This window comes from Oryctolagus cuniculus, chromosome 1 (assembly GCF_964237555.1).
Source record: "Oryctolagus cuniculus chromosome 1, mOryCun1.1, whole genome shotgun sequence".
NCBI lineage: Eukaryota > Metazoa > Chordata > Mammalia > Lagomorpha > Leporidae > Oryctolagus > Oryctolagus cuniculus.
Window position 1 is genome coordinate 69,778,231 of NC_091432.1, and position 14,205 is coordinate 69,792,435.

At 54.1% G+C, this 14,205-nt stretch overlaps 1 protein-coding gene across 32 annotated transcripts in view; it reads right to left on the reverse strand.

Moving 5' to 3' along the window:
• Positions 1–14,205, reverse strand: part of TENM4 (teneurin transmembrane protein 4) — a 2,118,216-nt gene that overhangs the window by 63,487 nt on the left and 2,040,524 nt on the right. For all 32 annotated transcript variants that reach the window (XM_051821885.2, XM_051821866.2, XM_051821785.2 and 29 more), the window contains 4 exons: positions 12,565–12,684; positions 7,712–7,973; positions 4,196–4,463; positions 497–640 (listed from right to left, as the gene is read on the reverse strand). In XM_051821885.2, the coding sequence (XP_051677845.2) occupies positions 497–640; positions 4,196–4,463; positions 7,712–7,973; positions 12,565–12,684 (794 nt within the window). The remainder of the gene's footprint in view (positions 1–496; positions 641–4,195; positions 4,464–7,711; positions 7,974–12,564; positions 12,685–14,205) is intronic.

A 14,205-nucleotide genomic window follows, 5' to 3' on the forward strand; every position in this document is an offset into this window, starting at 1 on the left:
CAGCCCAATCCATGATGACCCTTCTCTCCAATTTCTTTTCTTCTGGGTGTTAGCACTTGGGCACACCCTGCATTGTCTTCCTAGCATGCTCTCCCTCCACGACACCCAGGGCTATTCCGACAGTCCTTTGAGAGCCCCTAGCAAGGGTTCTCTGCAAAGGACGCCTGATGAGCCGGAGTGCTGAGTGAGCCACTCCTCTCCCGTGTGTCCATGGTATCCTGTGCCTGCTCAGTGCCGGCGTGGACCATGGCACTGCAGTGGAGCTGCCTGGCGAGTGCTTATGCGATCAAGTCTTGTGCCTGTTGTGAGTGCATGCCCAGTGCTCGGCAGAGTGGCAGGCTTGCAGCAGGTACCCAAGCAAAGTTTGGGCCTCCTGATGACCTGACTGCACAGGAGCCTACCTACAACACAGAGTGCATGTTTGCCTGGCAGGGCCAAGGGACCCGAGGTCAGGTCACAGCCCGGCCGGCTCAGGGAATTCCTCGAGGCGACTCACCGCTTTGGATGTTGAGTGCGTGATGCTTGTCCAGGCTCCAGCCTCCCAGCTTGGATGCGTCGATTTCATAGCCCTGCAGCACTGCTGTTCTTTTTTCCCACAGGATCAGGTCCGGGCAGGATTCATACTCATAGCCCACGGAAACTGACGGTCACAGAAGGAGCAGAAGGCACAGGTCAGCAAAGCCTCCTGCTGGCTTCAGACCTGCTTATCTTTTGCAGAAGGGGACAAAGGATCCTTTATCTACAAGGGACCCAGAACCACGTGCAGCATTAGCCCAGGGACGCCAGACCTTAATGAAGCCCAAGGGGACACTGCTGGGAAAAGCCCAGCCTGGGGCCTGACACTCCACAAGGACCCATGTGAACTGATTCAGGGGAATCATCTTAAGTCCAGAAAATACTTTATGTGCAAAACTGCTCACTGCAGTGTTATTTATAATAGTGGGAAATCAGAAGTTATCGAGGGCCAGTGCTGTGGTGTAGCAGGTAAAGCCACTGCCTATGGCACTGGCATCCCATATAGGCGCTGGTTCAAGTCCCAGCTGCTCTACTTCTAATTCAGCTCCCTGCTAATGCACCTGGGAAAGCATGGAAGATGACCCAAGTCCCTGGGACCCAGCACCCACGTGGGAGACCCAGAAGAAGCTCCTGGCTCCTGGCTTTGGATTGACCCAGTTCTGGTTATTGTGGCCATCTGGGGAGTGAACCAGTGGATGGAAGACCTCTCTCTCTGCCTCTGCCTCTGCCTCTGGCTCTCTGTAACTCTGCCTTTCAAATAAATAAATAAATATTTTTTTTAAAAGAAGTAATCTAAAGGTCCAAAGGGGCGAGAGGCTGAGTCAACCAAGGAATGTTACCCAGCCAGTGGGCCTAGTGGTTGTGATGATATGGGAAGTGCAGATGGAATAGTACTCAGGTGAGAAGACTCGTTATATACAGTATCTATCTACATTAAAAGGAAAAATACACATTTAAGGAAAAGATTAAAATGTTAACAAGGAGTTATATTGTTTATAGTATGGAGTATGGCTTCTTTCTATTTTTATTTCTCAACTTTTTACTAATAGACATGGTATTTTTTAAAAAAGAATTTATTTTGAAAGGAAGTTACAGAGAGACAGAGGCAGAGGCAGAGAGAGGTCTTCCATCTGTTGGTTCATTCCCCAAATGGCCGCAATGGCCAGAGCCATGCCTATTCGAAGCTAGGAGCCAGGAGCTTCCTCCAGGTCTCCCACATGGGTGCAGGGGCCCCAGGACTTGGGCCATCTTCCACTGCTTTCCCAGGCCATAGCAGAGAGCTGGAGTGGAAGTGGAGCAGCTGGGACTCAGAACTGGTGCCCATATGGGATGCCAGCACTGCAGGTGGCGGCTTTACCCACTACACCACAGCTCCAGCCCTGACATGATATTTTAATAAAGAAGATATCTACTAGCATTTACAGTGGATATATGGAAATGGAGTTCAGTTGGGGTACTTTTACTGAAAAATTCTTAAAATTAATTAACTTATTTGAAAGGGAGGGAGGAAAGGGGGAAGAGAGAAAGTGTGTGAGAGAGAGAGAAAAAGAGAGAATGAATGAATGAATGAATGAATGAATATGAATCTTCAGTTTGCTGGTTCACTTCCCAAATGCTTCCAACAGCCAGGGCTGAGTCAGGCCAAATTCAGGAGTCTGGAACTCAATCTGGGTCTCTCACAAGGGTGTCCAGGACTCAAATACTTGAGCCAGCATCTGCTGTCTCCCTGATGTGCATTCACAGGAAGCTGGAACCGGAGGCTGAGCTGGGACATGAACCAGGCACTCTGTTCGGGGATGCAGACATTCCAAGTGGTATCTGTCAACCACTGGCCCCTCTCCCCTTTATAACTGACTGGTAGACACTCAGTTTGATTATTTCATCTCAAGAGGTTACACAGTTTTTCCATTTTCAGAAGAGGCGAGAGAAATGGCTTGATCTACTGAAGGGATCATCAATAGTGAGAGACGGCATCTCCCTTCCCATTGTGTGCTTGGTGGGGGTTTGGGGCTTGGTGGGTGGGATGCAAATTGGCAGGGAAGATTCAGGATAAGTTCAGTTCCTCCTGCAGATCTTAGGGAAGGTGATTTTGGACTTGCGGGGTACTTGTAAGGGGTCACTGAGATACGAATGAACAGGGGCACACACTGCCCACAGCAGGTGCTCAAGGGGCACTCTCTTGTTGCCTGCTCTATCCTTTCTCCCTCTGTCCCCTCTCCTTTATGAACACAACCTTACTTTCCTGCTTCCTCCTTCTGCCCTTGCTGAATCTCCAACGGAATGAAAGTGGAGTAGGGTTCCAGATGAGCAGGGGTGTGCCAGGCAGTGGCTCTCAAAGGCTTGGTGGACTCAGCCTGCGGAGGTGAGGACTGCTGACAGCCCAGCTCGGGCCCCTCCTGGGACCCTGCTCTAATTGGGAAGCTGAGAGGAGCCTGGCCAGCCCCTGGAGGCCCAAGGTCCCAGGGAAGCTGAACCTCCAGGAGCGGCTCTGACCAACTTGCGCCGACTCTTTAAAGAAGACAGCAGCAGCAACAACAAAGAGGCAGCTCTCTGGAAGCAAGGGCAAGAGGCCAAAGGCATTTCTCATCAAACAAGAGTCTTATCCAGCACCTCCAGGAAACCAAAGAAGCTCCTCTATTCTGATGGGCAGTTCAGGCAGGAGGGCCGTGGAGTGGGCAGGCAGTGTCCACGTGGCTCTACTCAGTGGCACCTGATGTCTGTTAGCCCATCACATATCACCACAGGGCTTTTAGAGGGTTGGTTTGTTTTTTTCAATTTTAATTTTGAGGAGCAGGAACTGTGGCGCAGTGGGTAAAACTGCTGCCTGCAGTTCTGATATCCCATATGGGCGCTGATTTGAGTCCTGGCTGCTTTACTTATGATCTAGCTCCCCGCTAATGTGCCTGGGAAAGCAGCGGAGGACGACTGAAGTCCTTGGGCCCCTGCACCCACGTGGGAGATCTAGAGAAGCTCCTGGCTTTGGATGGGCCCAGCTCTGGCTGTTGCGGCCATCTGTGGAGTAAATCAGTGGATGGAAGACCTCTCTCTCTCTCGCGCGCGCGCACACTCTCTCTCTGCCTCTGTGTAACTCTGCCTTTGAGATAAATAAATATTTTTTAAAGAATTACTTATTTATTTGAAATCTAGAGTTACACAGAGAAAGAAGAAGAAGAAGGAGAGGGAGAGGGAGCAAAAGCGCAAGCACTCCCCCATCCGCTGGTTCACTCCCCAAATGCCCAAAGCTAGGAGCCAGGAATTCCATCTAGGTCTTCCATGTGGGTACCCAAGTCCTTGAGCCATCACCTACTGGCTCCTAGGATGTGCATTTGCAGGAAGCTAGAATGCCGAGTGGAGCCAGGACACCAACTCAGGCACTCCCATATGGGGTGTGGGGTCCGAAGCAGTGGCTTAACCATTGTGCCAGACACTCACCACTGGTTTTGTGTTTGTAAATCTCTCTCTTTTAATGGTTGAGCCCTCCACATTCGAGTCTTTCAGTACATTCTGTTAGGTCATCATGGCCACTAGGTCTTTAAGGCCAGCCAAGCCTCATCAGGTCTTTTTGATGTGTGAAGCGGAAGGGAGAAGGAAGCAACCAGGGCAGTGCACAAACAGCTCCCCGCCAAGTGCTCCTCTTCCTCCAAGGAGAAAGCTGAGTCCCGTGGCAAAGGGCACTTACCGAAGGCTTCGGAGAGCCCAAACACCTTCTGGTTGTAGACGTCCGTCTTGTCCCAGATGAAATAGTAGGACAGGTCAGGGGCGGCAGCAAACCACTTCCTGAAGAGCCGGCCCTCCACCGCCACCATGAGGTGCACCTTCATGAGGTTGAAGGGGATGGTGGGGTGGGTGAGGCTGATCCTCAGGACGGACTTGTAGCCAGCCGTGCGGCTGCTCAGGTAGCTCAGCCTCATCTTGCAGCCAGAGATGGCGATTTCCTCCTGCAGCGCCTGTAGAGGGCAGAGCACAGCGAGCTGTGGTCATCGGGTGCAGGGCAGACGGCCACGGCCCCCCAGACTCTGGTGTTCACCAGGCAGTGGAGGCAGCAGACGGGGAGAGGAAGAGAAAGGAGAGATGAGGGAGGGCAGTGGAGGATGCAGGGGGCAGGCGGAGGGAGAGAAGTGTGGGGATGGAGAAGGGGGAACAGAGAGGCAGAGAGAGGCCCGAGGACCTGGCTGCAGTGGTTGGGGGAGCTCTCCCATGCTGTCACCCGGAGTGGGGTGCCCTCCCCACAGAGCCCATCTCTTCCTCTGTACGGCATGGGTGATGGTGCTCACATCTTGCACGACTGACAGCAGCGCACACGATGGAGCACTGAGCATTGTGGCGTCTCTGCTTCCTGACCAGTGTCACCCTAGAAAGCTCAGGGAAGCACGGAGTCTGAGTTCCCTCCCGGACTGAGTGTGGCCTGAGGAAGGACCCGTGTATAACGTGCCCAGCATGCAGGTGTCAGGAGGTGTGATGATGGCGCTGGGAGCAGGGGTGCTGGGGCGTGGCTGTGGTTTGCCCCCTAAGGGGTCATGTGCCAGCAGCTTTGTCCTCAGTGTGCTGGCAGCTGGTGTGGGACCACTGGGGTGTGGGCTGGGGGGCAGGTAATGGGATCAATGGGTGCTGCCCTTGGAAGGGATTAAGTTAGGCTAGTTCCTGCAAGAAGGCTGAATAAAGAGGAAGTCTCTGACTTCCGGTCTTACCACGTGGTCTCCCCGCCCACCAGTGCTCCTACCATGATGCCATCTCCATGTGACCCCCACAGGAGCTGAGGTGGTGCCAGCAGCAGCTGTCAAAGCCCCAGAACTGGGAGCCAAACAAACCTCTTTTCTCTATAAAGATACTTGGCCTCAGGTGTTCAGTCACAGCAAGGGAAAATGGAGTTAAGGGTATGGGGGCACCAGGCAGAAAGACTCTGCTCTTAGACCAGCATTGACAGGTGGCTGACTAAGCAAGGCTGGCTTCTCTCTCAGAACTTTCCAGAACTCAGGCCTCTTGCAGATGGCTTTGCTTGCCAGGAAGGTCAACAAGCCACAAGATGCTGGCCCAACAAACAAATGTGCACAGCTAGGAGCACAGCCTGGCCACGACCTGCAGCTGAGGCCCCAGGCCATCCCTAGGGGAGGAGGCAGAGGCCACGTGTGCTGTGCACACTGGGTAGGGAGGGCCCAGGCCTGGGCCATGTCACTGGAACTGGGAAGTGGGGAGGGCAGCACAGCAGGTGCTCTGTGCCATGGGCTCTGTTCTAGAAATGCCAGGGTGCCAGGGCCCACAGCCGAAGCTGGGAAGTTTTCCTAGCTTGATGCTTTGAGCTCCACTTCAAGAAAGGGACATTCAAGCAATGGAGGCTAACAAATCCATGCTTCCCTCGTGTTCACAGAGGAGCTGCCTGGAAGGCCGTGAACTCTCATGCCCAACCTCTGTAACTCAGCACAATCTCCCTAAATTATAGTTTACAGGCATCAGGCAAAGCAGGCGCTCTGCCCTGGCCAGCCGCAGGCAGGACAGACGTCCTCACTGACACCTGCCTTTGCTAATGGGCCCTTTGAGTTGCACCTCCCCTGGCGCATGCAGCGGCTGACTGGGAGAAGCCCAGGGTTTGTGTTCACACACATCATGGAAGGGATAACAAGCAAGGCGCATGCCCCAGGTGGACGTGCAGACCCCCTGCTCAGGGAGCACTAGAAAGGGTGCAAACTGTGTCCGGAAGTCCTTGCTGCTGGGGGGAGAAATGTCTGGCTGGTGCAGTCAAGGTGAGCTGCAGATCTCTTCTCCCCAGCCAGCTCTGCGTCCACTGACAATTGTTTCATACACAAGGTCACCCCCGTGCCGCAGACCGGAGGCAGGCACCGCGTCTCTGGGAGGGGATGAGCTTTCACCCAGGGAGTGCAGTGAGAACTGCAGAATGATTGCACTTCCTTCACGTGGGCGGGGCCCAGGTGGAGAGATGTGTTTGCTCAGCCAGCCGTGAAATATGCACACGGGACCGTACGACTCCCCGCTTGGCCATCGCCGGGAGCAGCAGGGACGTGTACAGGGCGCCGGTGCTTCTTAGGCAGGGGACGGCCCAGCTGGCCTGCTTCCGGGCTGTAGCACTGACCTCTCTCTTCTTCAGCTTTTGTTTCTGCCCTCAGAAATCTGACTGGGGCGGGCCGAGGAGATTCAGCTCAGCACAGCTTTGTGAGCGGAGAATCTATCTTGATTTCCATCAGATTAACATGTATTTTTCCCTGATTGCTTCTCTTTAATGATAATTAAGGAAAGCACTTGCGTGTATAGATTTGAGCCAAAGCAATCTTTAACTGGCATAAAAGCTGTGTGTTAAATAATCTCAATAATCATGATAGCTAAAATTTATTGAGCACTTACTAGGTGCCAGACATTGTGCTAAGAACCTTGGATACGTTTTTTTTTTCTCATTTAATCTTCGTTACAGTGCTCACTGTTGGGGATCCTCTGGCTGATTCCTCTCAGTAGAATCTATCACCATAGATGTTGTTTTACAGAAAGCATGAGGACGGGGACCGTGGGTGCTGGGGAAAGGGACGGTGGAGGGTACTGGGTGGCAGAGTGCACAAGGGAGAGTGTGCCAGGCTGAGTGAGGCGCCCTGTGCTTTCTGTAAGATGGGTGGCCCGCTGTGGGGTTTGACAGCTGGATTCCACATGGTGTGCTGACAGTGCAGGCCCCAGGCCCAAGAGTGAGGCCTCTGTCTAAGTTTTTATTTATTTATCTTATTTATTTGAAGGGAGAGCGAGCGAGAGACAGAAAGAAGGAGGGAGGAGGGGAGGGTAGAGGGAGAGAAGAAGAAAAGAGGGGGAGGGGGGAGAGGGAGAGGGAGAGGGAGAGGGAAAAAGAGAATCTCCTACCCACTGTTTCACTCCTCAAATGTCTGCAATAGCCAGGGCTGTGCCAGGTCAAAGGCAGGAGCCGGGAACTCCATCCAGGTCTCCCACACGGGTGTCAGGGACCCAAGTACTTGGGCCATCACCTGCTGCCTCCCAGGGCGTGCGGTAGCAGGGGGCTGGAACTGGGAGTGGAGCCGGGACTGCGACCCAGGCACTCCGATATGGGCTGCGGTGTCCCAGGCAGCATCTTACGCCCTGTGCCCAATGTCCACCTCACCTTCTCTCTTTCCACCGTCTCTGAGGACCTGCTCTGCCCTGCAGATGAAAGGGAAGCCTGCTGATGTGCGCTGGGGGAGCTGGGTACCTGGATTTCCGGCACGATGGGGCCTTTCTCTGCACAGGAGCTGGCGAAGGACGTCAGTGGGGAGGGGGAGACGACGGGGTTGGGGCGGGCGAAGCTGCTCAGGTCGCAGCTGGGAATCTCATTCTCCTCGTGCCGCATGGTGATGGTTTCCATGACGAAGAAGCGATCCCAGGGCAGCCAGAGGGTGTGCTCCTGGGTGATGAAAGGCGCGCGCTCGAAGCGCAGCACGGTGGAGATGCCGCCGTTGGTGACCAGGTCAAAGCTGTTGGGTGGGTGGGTGGGGGGTCAGTAAGGGGTGGGGTGGGGGGGCGGTCAGGAAAGCAGGAACAGGAGGGAGGAGGAGGAGGTGGAGGAGAGAAAATTACACCAAAGGGCCTGAGCATTTGGTAAGCGACATCCTGGCACCCAAAGACTTCACTGCAGCTACAAATAGTGACAGTGACTCCAGAAAGCATTTTCTTTCTTTTTTTCTTTTTTTTTTGTAATATGACTCACCACGGAGAATTTGCTGAAACCAAAATAACCACTGCTACAGAGCGCCGTTTTCCAGGGCAGCGGCCAGCCGACGAGCTCGCTGCACCGAAGCTCCTGTCCTCAGAGCCCTTTACCTCCTTCGGAGCTCACGCCGAGGTTACCAGTGGGTGGGATAACGTAGAAGAAGCCCTGACCCCTAGCCCAGTCCTGGCTCTGCTCTGTACTGCTGTGTGACTGTGGGTGAGCCACTGGGCCTCTCTGCTCCTCGCTGTTCTCAGCTGTAAACGCCAAGGTTCACACAGATTATCCTTCATTCACTAAGATCCGAGGACTCTGTAGCGACTTGAGCCCTGACTGTCATACGTCACTCAACAAAAATCTTTGTAGTTACAAAACAGCGAGGCAGCTTAGAGTGGGTTTGACTGGGGTCACGGCATCTTAAAAGTGGAAGGGGGATGGCAGGATTGAGTTCCAGCCTCCCACCTGGGGATGGGAAGCAGCTCTGGGCAGTGAGCTGCCCGCCTGGCCCCGGGGGACCTTTGCTCCTCATGCCCCACCCAGTGGGTCTACTCAGGATGCTCTCCTGGCCTCTCCTTGGCCTCGCGACTGCCCCCTGGGCCTCTCCCTCTCCCTCTCTATTTATTTGAAAGGCAGAATTATAGAGAGACAGAGGCAGAGATAGAGAGAGGTCTTCCATCCGCTGGTTCACTCCCCAAATGGCTGCAACGGCTGGAGCTGGGCCGATCCCAAGCCAGGAGCCAGGAGCTTCTTCTGGGTCTTCCACACTGGTGCAGGGACCTAAGGACTTGGGCCATCTTCTACTGCTTTCCCAGGCCACAGCAGAGAGCTGGATTGCGGTGCCCATATAGGATGCTGGCACTGAGGCAGCAGCTTTACCTGCTACACACTTGGCTGTCCCTGCTCCACAGTCACCATCAGGGGGCCCCATTTTCACCTGAGACTGGGTCCCCCTCCTTCTGGTTCCTTAGTCCCTGGGTCTGTGGGTGACTTTCATTGACTGTTCTTCTGGGATTCGGAAATGGCGATCCTGGCCACCTGCCACTCCCTAGCTCCAGGTGTTTTGAGGCAGCGCTATTAGCTATTACTTTTAGGGGGCATCTTCAAATCCTGTCGTCATCTTGCTTTTTTGGACACCTCCTCAACACAGTCTTACAAGGTCTGACTTCATGCTCCCTCTCTAGGTCCTCCTGCCCAACGTGCACTGCTCTGTGGAGCCCACATCGAAGGCTGCAATTGCTTGTTTAGCTGTCTGGCTCAGGGACATCAATTCCTCTGACTTTGTAGGAACCAGCCCAGTGCCTGATGGTTGAAAGTCGACAGAAGGAACGCATGAGCGACACTGTTGACCACTTCCAAACACAGTGTCCACTGAACATTCTAAATCCTTTCTTCCTTTGGCTGTTTTTGCAAATCAATCCAATGCTCACCCGTGCAGCTGGTTTGAGAGACCCCAGTGCCGGGCCTCCCCTGTAGCATGATAAATCCACCTGTAGGATTGGGCTCATAGCTCCAGGTTACTCTGGCCTCTTCCTAGAAGCTACAAAGATGTAACATTCAACTCTTCTAACACCAAATCGTGCTCTTGGCACGCCCAGACCTGGGTCCCCGGCTCTGAATCCAGACTTCTCACTCATCCCTTTGGGGTCCATACTTGGGTAGAGGAAGTCAGGTGCCGCCATTCCTCCACACGATATGACAGAGCAACACCAGAGAAAGCATTTCTTTTGGATCAAGATTTTGGGTTGTGGCGCCCCGGGAGTGCATCCACGGTTTTGGGGAAACACCCAGCTCACAACTTCTCTGTCACAAAACTGGGTAGCATCTGTGCTTTGACAGAACATTTTTACCCATCAGATAGAATTTTGGCCAGACTTACCCGCTGCCTTCCTGGGAGGGCGGGTGTGGGGAGGGAGGCAGGGACGACAGCATGAAAAGACAAAGTCTCAAGGCTGCCAGCAAGTTGGGAGCAGCCGGTCTTGCCAAGAGCTGAGTGTAATGGGCCAGGGCCAGGCCTGCTCATCTGCAGGAGAAACCTGGATGTGGCCATGAATGTGCAGCTGATCCCAAGGGGAGGCCTCACTCCCACAGGAAGCCCAGACAGCTCAGGGCCTGTCTGAGCCCAGCGACTCACTCTACGGGTAAGTTACGTCACCTGTCCCAGCTTCCATGTCCTCCTCTCAAAATGAGGCTGCTGCTCAGGTCACTTGGCAGCGCCATTAATTAGACAGATGCAACACTGGGGAGATGGGGGCGCAGGGCCCCAACAGTCCCTGGGCCTCACGCACCGTATAATCTTGTTTTGCAACTCCGTGAGCCTGAAATGCTTCTCTCGTCTGCTCTCCTTTTAGTTTTTCTATGTGACCTTTCTTGTCCATCATTTTAAAGGATCCCTTTGGCTAAGCGCTCTGCTACTGTTTTCTGTTTAGGAGCACCTGTGAAGACCTGCAGTCTGGTGTTTCAGCATGTGCGTGCGCGTGTGTGCATGTGCATGTGCGTGTGTGTGTGTGTGTGTGTGTGGCAGGGTTGAGGGAGCTGGAAGCACAAAGACAGGTAAGACATGGTCCCTGGACTCTCAGTCCCCTGGCATACACTGTCACCTCGGGGCTCCAGCTCCTGTCTTAGGGTTCCTCCAGGGTGTGAGAGGTAAGGAAGAAGGTGGCTCAAGGGAGAAAGGGCAGGAAATGGGCAAGAGGCTTCCTGTTCCCATTCAACTGAGGGAGTCCGACACGAGGAGAACAGCTGACGGCTGCCCAGGGCATCACGCGGGCTCTCTGTCGGGAAGCACAGTGAAGCCCTGTGGCACACGGGTGAGAACCCATCTGAAGCTCAAGCTCCAAGGTAAGGAGAGGTGCAATAACCGTGCAGGCGTTTGCTTCCCTCCACCTCTGCGCAGTGGAGACTGCAGAGGGAGCACAAACAGGAGCAGTGCAGGCCTGCAGGAGCCAGGGAGCAACGTCATGCCAGACTCTGGGGTGCTCATGGGTGACCCCAACCGAGTATAGCCGGGGGAGAGGGGACTGATTGACAGGCAAGTTTCCTGGCAAAAACAGAGCAGTCCTCCAAGGCGCCCTTCTTTTAGCTGCTTCACGGCAGGTGACAAGGTGGTCAGACCACCTGCTGCCTGGGATGCACACAGCTGCTGCGTCCACAGAGCTGGCAGCCCTGAGCGAGCAGGAAGGCAGTGAGGACAGAGCCTAATGAAGAGAATTCCTGCGCACCGCAGCGGGAGTCTGCACGAGGTGTCCTGGCTTGGAAGGCGTTTAGGGCAGGCAGGGGCTGCTGCCCGCTGGGGCCAGGCCGGCCACGGTGTCTGCGAGCTGGGCCCCTTCCCATTCATGTGGAGTTGGGGGAGGGCTCCCCACGCCAAGCTCGCCAAGCCTAAGAGGCACACGTGTCTACAGACAGCTGAGCCCCAACTTCATTATCACCTCGGCCGGGACATGCTCACGTCTGATATTGGATTAAAGAGGTGCTGAAATCAATCAGGCTGCAGCACATTTCCAACGCCGAGTGAAAATCACCCTTATGGGCCCACACTTAGCCAGATGGACCGCTACCACCTGATTTCATTAAAAATAGAGGACTTGTCGCCACCGACAGCCTAAATATTCCACTTTCCCTCTTCTTGCCTTTTCTCCAAATATCCTCACTGCCGGTCCTGTCACCATCACCTTCTGTCAGTCAGCAATCTGTAATTTTAGCAAACCAGCTAGTATTTCCTGTGTGCTTACTACATGGCAGACGCTGGAAATACAGCAATGAATCAGACAGGGACCGGGGACGAAGATTTATTAAGTGCCTACTATGTGCCAGGTGCCTCCCCATCCACCGTGTCCTCCGATTCGCACCATCAGTTTGTGAGCTGGAGGGTGGGAGGACCACTCACCAGCCAGCCAAGCGGAGGCTTGGCTAGGCCGGGAGACCTCTCAAGCAAGGACAGGAGACTAACAGTGAGGACAGAGCCAGGGCTGCTAAGGAAGCTGCACTCCATTCCACTGATGGCTCTGGAAGGAATTCCAAGGCTGGAATTCTGTCATCACCCCAATGGCTTCCAGAGTTTTCCAGAACTATCTGGGGTGCAGGAAGTAGATTCCATCAGAAGTCAGGGCACAGGATGACAGGGACAAGGTATCAAACACTGTGGGAACCAAATGAGAAGAAACTCTTTCCTGTGTGGCCTAAAGGACCCAAGCCAGAGCCAGACACAAGGGGACGCAACCTGGGCATGGGCACTTCGGCTCATGCCCTCTGAAGCCAAGGGCCGTCCTTTCCCCATGCTGCCAGCCCGGCAGCAGCTGTGCGGCCAGACTCGCAAGAACAGGGCCTTCACTGCTCCCGGTCCAGCAGGGGTCGCCTACCTGCCGTCTTGCCTGCTGATTGTGTACCCGAAGAGAGGGTTAGTGACGAAACTGACGTTCACACCAACCAGCGGCGTCCCATCGGATGTCATCACTTGGCCACGAATGACACACGCGTGCCTACGGGGAGAGAAGAGACAATAGCAGGATACAGCTGTCGTGGTCAGAGCCCTGGCCGGCAGGGGACCCCAGAGGTCAGAAGACAGGAGACTGGTCGCGCACAGACACGACTAGCACCCAGGGGCTCATGGCATTCACTCCTGAGAAGCGGCAGCCTTTCAACATAGCCTGTCAATGCAAGGCATCAAGCCATCCTGGGAAGACCTGCTCTGGAAGGCGTCGTCAGCTACCACACCGCAGTATGTTCGAAGGAGATAAAGCCAACCCCAGAGGGCCATGCAGAGTAGCTACATGTGTGGATTTGGAACTAGGCGACCTGGGTTCAAATCCCAGCTCTGTCCCTTCCTAGCTCTTGGAACGCATGCAGGTATGTAGCATTTCTGGGAGTCTCCCCACACTTTTTTTTTTTTTTTTTAATCCTGGTACAGACTCCAAAAATGGCAGCAGCTCTCGCTGTCATGAATGGTCCCAGTGGAAATGAGCACCCGTGACATGAACAGGACAGAAGGGACTGACTCCCTTTCATGTGGCAGTAGACCAGAGAAGGGCGGATGTTGGTGTCCCTTAGCAGTGGGACCTGCCTCCATTCCCAATATCCCCCCTCCCACTCCGCCTTGATCTCATGACGACAACCACCTGCTTTCCCCCAATTGACCAGGGCAGTGTCGCTTAGAACCCCAGTGCACTGTTCTGTTCGCCCACAGTGTGGTTCCTGCGCCACCTCTGCCCCAGCCTCATCCTCCAAGACCCAGTTTCAAGCGAGAGCTCTGCCCGAAGCTTTTCCTGATGCCCCTTGTCAGGACCAGGTTCTCTGTCCCCCGAGACCTGACACATACACAAACACCCCCACGCCTCGACACCTCGCAAACCACACCGCTTTGACTTTTCACTAGATCACCGGCTCGCTGAGGGCAGGGTCAAGTTCTTTATTTTTGTTTTCATTCCACCGTGTCTGGTCTATTCCTAATAACTACAAGGTCACTGATTTAAGACAATGGGGGACTGGGCACCCAAGTGGGACAATGGAAAGCCATCTAGAATGGTGGTTTTTCAAATATTTCAGAAAGAGAAACTTTAGCAGATGACATGATATGGAGGACCCCCTAGTGGAAAACAAATGAAGAGCTATGTTCCAGACCAAGTCATGAGGGTGGCCACCTCTCTCCCTGGGCTGGTTCTGAAGGCAACTCTGCACAGTCCTAGTCTCTGCAGATGGCAGTTCGACTGCAAAATCACCGAGTTATGAGAACCTTTGCATTATTCTCTCAAAGATTTATCTATTTTATTTTATTTATTTGTTTGAAAGGCAGAGAGAGGAGGAGAGACACACACACACACAGATTTTCATCTGCTGGTTCACTCCCCAAGTGGCTGCAATGGCCAGGGTTTGGCCAGACAGGAGCCAGGAACTTCTTCTGGGTCTCCCACGTGGGTGCAGGGGCCCAAGGACTTGGGCCATCTTCTACTGCTTTCCCAGGCCATAGCAGAGAGCTGGATAGGAAGGGGAGCAGCTGGGACTTG